Raw genomic sequence first — 7,195 nt, 5'->3', positions numbered from 1 at the left:
CCACACACGTATTCGCTCATTTCATCTTCCCAAAAATCCTGCAGTGTCGATAATAAAGTTGCAAAACCAGATTCACAGAGGTTAAAAAACTTGCCCAAGATCACAAAGTTGGAAAGTGATGGAGTCCGGCCCAACTCGTGACTATCAGCCCCCAAAGGAACCCCTTTTCCATCAGCACGCGCTTCCCTGGGTTGAACAGAACCCAGACGTGTGACCGACGCTAACGGGCTGGCACTCGCGGTCCCACGTTGGCTCAGGGACACCCTTTCGGGGGCGTGTCCTCCCAGTTCTAGAGGTTCCCAGAGAAGAGGAGGTGCTCACTAACCAGGCAGCTCGCCCAGACTCCGGGCAGTGAGAGGAAGGGAGCGCCGGCCGCGGGAGCGGGATGGAGACCAGCAGCCCGCGGCCCCCGCGGTCCAGCCCCAACCTGGGGCTGAGCCTGGACGCCCGGCTGGGCGTGGACACGCGCCTCTGGGCCAAGGTGCTGTTCACCGCGCTGTACGCACTCATCTGGACGCTGGGCGCGGCGGGCAATGCGCTGTCCGTGCACGTGGTGCTGAAGGCGCGGGCCCGGCGCCCTGGGCGCCTGCGCTACCACGTGCTCAGCCTGGCGCTCTCAGGCCTGCTGCTGCTGGTGGTCGGCGTGCCGGTGGAGCTCTACAGCTTCGTGTGGTTCCACTACCCCTGGGTCTTCGGCGACCTGGGCTGCCGCGGCTACTACTTCGTGCGCGAGCTGTGCGCCTACGCCACGGTGCTGAGCGTGACCTGCCTGAGCGCCGAGCGCTGCCTGGCCGTGTGCCAGCCCCTGCGTGCCCGCAGCCTGCTGACGCCGCGCCGGACCCAGCGGCTGGTGGCGCTCTTGTGGGCCGCCTCGCTCGGCCTCGCCCTGCCCATGGCCCTCATTATGGGGCAGAAGAACGAGCTGGAGACGGGCGGGCGGGCGGAGCCGCCTCGCGCGTGTGGCACCGTGCTGGTGGAGGCCGCACCGTGCTCCAAGTCTTCAATCCAGGTAAGGCGTGAGGGGGAGGAGTGGGGGGAAGGGAACCCCTCTCCCGCGGGGAACAGGCATTTTCAACTTTAATGCTCGCCACCACCCAGAAAGTTGGGTCTCGTTGCCTCGTCCCATTTTACTAGATGGAGGGAGGCGTGGCCAAAGGGAAGCATTGAGAGAAATCCCGATATGAATTCAAAATCAACTCCAAAGTAAATGTTCCCACTCTTGCGAGAGTGGTGTTCAGTGCGTAAAGTGGCCTGCAGTTGCGTAAAGTGGCCTGCAGAGCCTGTGAAAATACGGAGTCCATGACCCACCCGGGTTTCCGCCTCGGTAGCCTGAAGTCTGTGTTCCAATGGGTCCCCCAGATGGCTCTGGAGAGGACCTCCCTGAAGGTAAGGTGGGGAGGGGAAGGCACTCCCGGCCTCTCTTCCAGAGGCCTGATCAGGCTTCTAACCTCATTTCCTGTTACCTTCTCCCTGGCAGCCTTGCCTTCCCCAGGCCACTTGTCCCCCAGCACCTCTTGCTCCCACTTTCCCCGAACCCCCACCATGCCCAGCCTCTGACTTTTAAGTCAAAAGCTCATTCTGCTTTTGATTCCAACCCTTCTTATTCCCCAAAGTGCAGCTCTGCTCTCACCTCTTCCCCAACTCCAGGGACTCTCCCCTGTCTTCCGAATTCTCTCAGCATATGATGTATTTGCAGCACTTCACAATGCATTTTCTGAAAGTGATGCTCACCTTTCTAAGTGTCTGTCTCCATTTCCACATCGTTCTACAACCCAGTGTCCTCTGGTTGCTTGCTCTAGTCACATTAGACCATGATCTCGTGTATCCAGCACATTGGGGAAGTGGGAAAGGCTGAGAAAGCACAGGCCCCTCCAGGCCCTGCTGGGCCTCCAGGAAACCTAAAGGAACAAAGCAGGGTGGAGCCAGGACCCCTTCTCTGCACACTGGCACATGAGGGTATGTGGGAGAGTTTACTGTGTGAATTCATCAGGGCACATGGAGGGTGCGGAGGCTCCTTACGGGACTCGTCCTAAGCAGCCTCCTGAGCGGCTGCTTAGTGCCATGTCCCCAGGTGAGGCTCCTTCTCATGTTAAGCTGCCTCCTGCAGCTGGAAGCCCAGCCTGCCTACATGGTCAAAGGGCCCTCTCTAAAGTCCCCCCTCTCTTTCTATACCCTCTCCTCATTCCTGAAGACCCCACCTTTGTTTGTGTCTGCTCATCCATACCCTGGGCAGGGGTAGGGGACCGAAGGGCCTCAAGGAAGGTGTTCACTCACCAACCTGCTTTTCACTCACAACCGGGAGAAATCCATGGAGCAGGCAACATCTTAAGGTTTCATGGGTGTTCAGTGGAGCCGCTTTGTTCCCATTCAATCTAAACATTGTGGAGGGGACACGGACTCTCCATGGACAGAATCCTTCCAGATCTTGAGCATGCCCCACAGTCCAGCCCCCAGAATACACGGAGGTCTCCGAGTCCCACCCCTGGAATCCATGGAGGCCACTGAGTCATCTTCAGAAGTATACCTCTATGGAGTGGCTGTCCTGGCAACAGGGCCTTCTCTCCACTGAACTTGTCACCTCGTATTTCTTTAAACATCTTCCTCTCCTAGTTCCTTTCTGGCAGGCTCAGCCCAGACACAGCTTGCCCATCACATGGAATCTCCTATGAATAACTGTCTGCAGTGATTTTCCCGTGGGTCTGGGGGCTCCAATGGGCACCTGGAATCAGGACACAAGTCTCCCGTGGATGTGGGGTATGGAGAGTGGGATCTGGCCTGCAGAGAGGGATGAAGGGACCAAATGCCTGAGGAAGATGTATTTGTTTCTTTGTTTATTTTACACATGGAAATTGGCATTTAAAAGTTTATAAGGCATGGTGCTGTAGCTCAAGCCTGTAATCTCAGCACTTTGGCAGGCTAAGGCAGGAAGCTAAGGTGGGAGGCCAGGAGTTCAAGACCAGCCTGGGTAACATAGTGAAACCCTGTCTCTACTAAAAGTACAAAAGTTAGCTGGGCATGGTGGCATGCCTGGTCGTCCTAGCTGTTGAGGAGCCTGAGGTGGGAAGATCCCTTGAACCCAGGAGTTTGAGGTTGCATTGAGTCATGATTGCATCACTGCACTCCAGCTGGGGTGACAGAGCAAGACCCTGTCTCAAAAAATAAAAATTAAAAATTAAAGGTTCATAATCTGTTTCTGAAATGAAAAACTCTAGCCATTGTGGAAGGGGAAAAAGAGGCTGGAGAGGGGTGTAGTCAGAACTCTATGCTGCAAATGATGGAAGCAGAACTGGAGGCAGCTTCAGCCAAAATTAAAAACTGAAGCAAGGATGTTGGGGCAGCTGAGATCTCAGGTCAGAATCAGGGGCTTCGGGCTCCCAGGAGCCCCTCTCTCTCCTGCTCTTCCCAGACTCAAAAAGAGGCCTCTGGGTGTCTGTGAGTAGGGTTCACAAGCCCAGGTCTGTCCATAGGGCAAGAACATGGCTTCTGGCATCCTCTATGATAATTCAATGAGATCATGTGGAATTGCCCAGAATATTGCAGGTCCTCAACAAATGTTCACCTTCTTTCCTTTCCTGCCTTTTCTTCCCACCTGAGGGTTTAACTCCAGCTCTCCCTTCCCAGCCTAGTACAGTGCCTGGCTCACAGGAAGCAGAATCAGGGCCTTCCCACCTGTCCCGTCTTCTCTCCCTCCCTACCTGCTCTGCTCTCCTGCTTCCCTCCCTCCTCCCCTCACTCATCATCAAGCTCCCTCCTTCCTCCACCCCTGGCCTCTTCGTAATAACTCAGCTCCATTTGCCTTCTCTAGATTGACTTTTTGTTTTGTTTTGTTTTGTTTTTGAGATGGAGTCTTGCTCTGTCGCTGGGCTGGAGTGCAGCGGCACAATCTCGGCTCACTGCAACCTCAGTCTCCTGGGTTCAAGTGATTCTCCTGCCTCAGCCTCCCGAGTAGCTGAGACTACAGGCGCGTGTCACCATGCCCAGCTAATTTTTGTATTTTTAGTAGAAACGGGGTCTCACCATGGTGGCCAGGATAGTCTCGATCTCCTGACCTTGTGATCCACCCTCCTCGGCCTCCCAAAGTGCTGGGATTATAGCCATGAGCCACTGCGCCCGGCCTAGGTTCACTTTTTGTTTGTTGTTTTTTTATTTTATTTTATTTTTACTTTTTTGCTTTGAAAACATCTTTACTCTTTAAACAAAGTTATATACGTATATATTTTTTAAAAAATGTGAGCATGAGTAAGCGAAGGGGCATGACAGTGTGGTAGGCTTGAGGAACCCCACAGTAGCTGTCCCTGTGGCCTCTGGGGCAACAGTGGGAGGACCAGCAAGGACAGGGCCAGCTGGAGACCCGCAGCCTCATCTCTCTGCTCTCTTCGCCCAGGAGATCTTCCCAGGTCTTCCCACCACTTTGGCCCACTACCACTTGGTACCCCACTCTACCAAGGGGTATTATCCTCCTTTTGCCACATCAATTCAGGTCCTGCTCTTGCTGCTGGGGTAGCAGGATCCCAAGGGCTAAAGTGACTGAGTGCCTTCCTGCAGCCTTGACCTGGTTTCTTGGCCTCAGAGGCAAGTGGGAACAACTTGAGGACCTGTTTGAATCTGAGGACTGCAAAGTAGGCTGAGGCATTCGGGGTCGCGTCTACAAAGCCAAGAGGAAAGGTGGTTCCTTCACGAGCTTGAGCACCCACGGGCCCTCCCTCTTCAGAAAGTCTTTCTGTCTCACGCTGACAGGGAAGGAGGGCTTCTGTATGACCTCTGACTTACAAGCTAGTGGTGCAGAGTTACTAACAAACAAGAAGCCAGCTCAGTTACCTTGGGGGATAGTGAGGTCATCATCACCTCCCATCCTAGATGCATTTTGCTGCCTGCATGACCACTGGGAGTTGCATAGGGATCTAGAACCTGCCAATACTCTAACTATGAGTAAAGATCCTGAGTAAAGATGAGTCAAAATCACTGATATGAGTGGTACTCTATTTTTTTTGTTCACCTTTGAAGGCTTGGGCAGATCTGGACCTAGCAGCTGTAATATTCTGGTTCTGAGTCCCAGAGCTACTTATTGAGGCAAGACATTACTCCAGAGCTGCTGATACAGGGTCTATAAAGTGTGTATTTGCAGAACTACTGTCAGAACCAATATTTTTTATCATCCACACTAGTAACCTTTAGCCCCATGACAAGTTAGCACTAAGCACAGAGCAGCAGGTACAGGAATCTACCTCCCAGCTGCCGGCACGTGGTTCCCAGTTGCAGCAGAAGAGCCAGCGCATTGCTGCTCCAACCTGGCTGTGCAGTTCTCTGCTGAGCCCTGGCATGGCTGTGACAATGAACCATATTTCCACAATGCCTGGGAGCCGTGTTCCACCACTTGTCACAGTCTGGAGTGGTGACTTCCAGGCTATTCCTAACAGGGAGACAAGCTTGGGAAAAAAAAAAACAACAGTGCCAAGCAATGTTTGTGTCTTAAATATGCTACTCACATAGTTTCCTTGACATGGTTCAACCTGGCTGGAGCAATGAAGCTGTGAAACGAATTCTGTCAGTCGAACAGCATCTTTTGACAAATAGTGCATTTAAAAATGTTTAACTTGAAACATACAGTGTATGTTAACACAACAAAATAACCAGACTCAAATTAGGATATTTTGGTTCTAATATTTCATCAGTGAGTTGATTCACTGTTCATATTAATCAGTGTTTTTTTTGTCCAAGAAAAAAGCTCACAGTTTTGAAAGTACGAAAACTGTAGTTTTCCCAGAAAGATTTTAAAGCTCCCAAAGATTAATTACTAATGTATAAATATATTTTTACTTTTGATCTTTGTCTTGACTGCCATTAAAACTACAAACCGATAGTAATTAAGTATGTCATTACTGATATAAACCTGTTTGGTTCCTCAACAAACTAAACTGGTGGTCATAGGTAGTGTTTTATTTTTCTTTCAGTGTTGCTATTTGCGAGCAAACATTAAGATAAAAAGGCATGAATGATAACTCCATAAAAAGGCACAGGGTCCAATTCAGATAGTTCCTACTGATTTTAAAGTGGTATTAAATATCATCCAGTTAGTCCAGGCACAGTGGCTCATACCTATAATCCCAGCACTTTGGGAAGCCAAGGTGGGCAGATTGCTTGAGCTCAGGAATTCAAGACCAGCCTGGGCGGCATAGTGAGACCCCCATCTCTACAAAAAATACAAAAATTAGCCAGGCGTAGTGTAGTGGCACATTCATGTAATCCCAGCTACTCGGGAGGCTGAGGTGGGAGGATCACTTGAGCCCAGGAGGCAGAGGTTGCAGTAAGTTGTGATTGCACTACCGCACTTCAGTCTGGGCGACAGAGCAAGACCTTGTCTCATTAAAAAAAAAAAAAAAAAAAAAAAGCAGCTCAGTATTTAAAATGTTTGCTAAGGGAAAGGTGGAAGAGAGCCTTAGAACTGATGAGGAGAAACTGTAGAACACACTGATTTTGAACTTTTAAAAGTAAACATTTAAAACACAGGATATTATCTAAATAAATTTGGTTTTCTAAGTCAAATAGTATCAAATGATAACCCAAGGTGTGTGATGGAAAACAGCAATCCCGTCATTCTCCACACTCTGATTCATTTCTCTATTTCTCTAGTTGAGAGGCAAATACCATGTGTTCTTGTCTCTTGCCCTCTTTGCCTCCATATTTCTAAAGAGCACACTAGCTTTATTTCTCAGTTTTAAATTGTATCCACAGTCTTATACACCTATAGAAAATGAGCATTTTACTCTTCTACATTCCTATTCCTGCCCTCTGCCGCCATCACCCAACACACACTGGCCCCATCCTCCTTCCAGTATAATTCTACCACTGTGCTGGGTTAAATTTATGTTCAGTATTTATGTAATTGTGACTATGTAAACATTCTTCACAGATGACCCATGTGTTGCATTTTCTTTCTAATCCAAGGACTTTTGTTTTCTTTGCAGTTAATAATGTATGGTCTTTTTTTTCATTTGCATAGTTTTTTTTACATACCTATTTGTAGTTCATTTTTAGCTTCTCTATCACAAGCGTAAATGCTCTTTCAGTATGTTCCGATCCATCAGATAACCTACCAGTTTCATCTTTTATTTTTCACTTCTCCCTGGAGCTCTCTGGCCTCCTGCTCCAGTCCCACTGATTGCTCTCTAGTGCACAGGGGGAACACAGGGAAGTC

General features: G+C 49.9%; 1 protein-coding gene across 1 annotated transcript in view; it reads left to right on the top strand.

The window, feature by feature from the left end:
• Positions 1-327: 327 nt before the first annotated feature.
• Positions 328-7,195, top strand: part of NTSR2 (neurotensin receptor 2) — a 12,236-nt gene continuing 5,368 nt past the window's right edge. The window contains 1 exon segment of the mRNA XM_017853363.1: positions 328-1,009. Within this exon segment, the coding sequence (XP_017708852.1) occupies positions 386-1,009 (624 nt within the window). The 5' untranslated portion in view covers positions 328-385.

This window comes from Rhinopithecus bieti, unplaced genomic scaffold, assembly GCF_001698545.2.
Source record: "Rhinopithecus bieti isolate Rb0 unplaced genomic scaffold, ASM169854v2 scaffold_1530, whole genome shotgun sequence".
Taxonomy (NCBI): domain Eukaryota; kingdom Metazoa; phylum Chordata; class Mammalia; order Primates; family Cercopithecidae; genus Rhinopithecus; species Rhinopithecus bieti.
The sequence above is the reverse complement of the archived record's forward strand: the minus strand, read 5'-3'. Positions and strand labels throughout refer to the sequence as shown.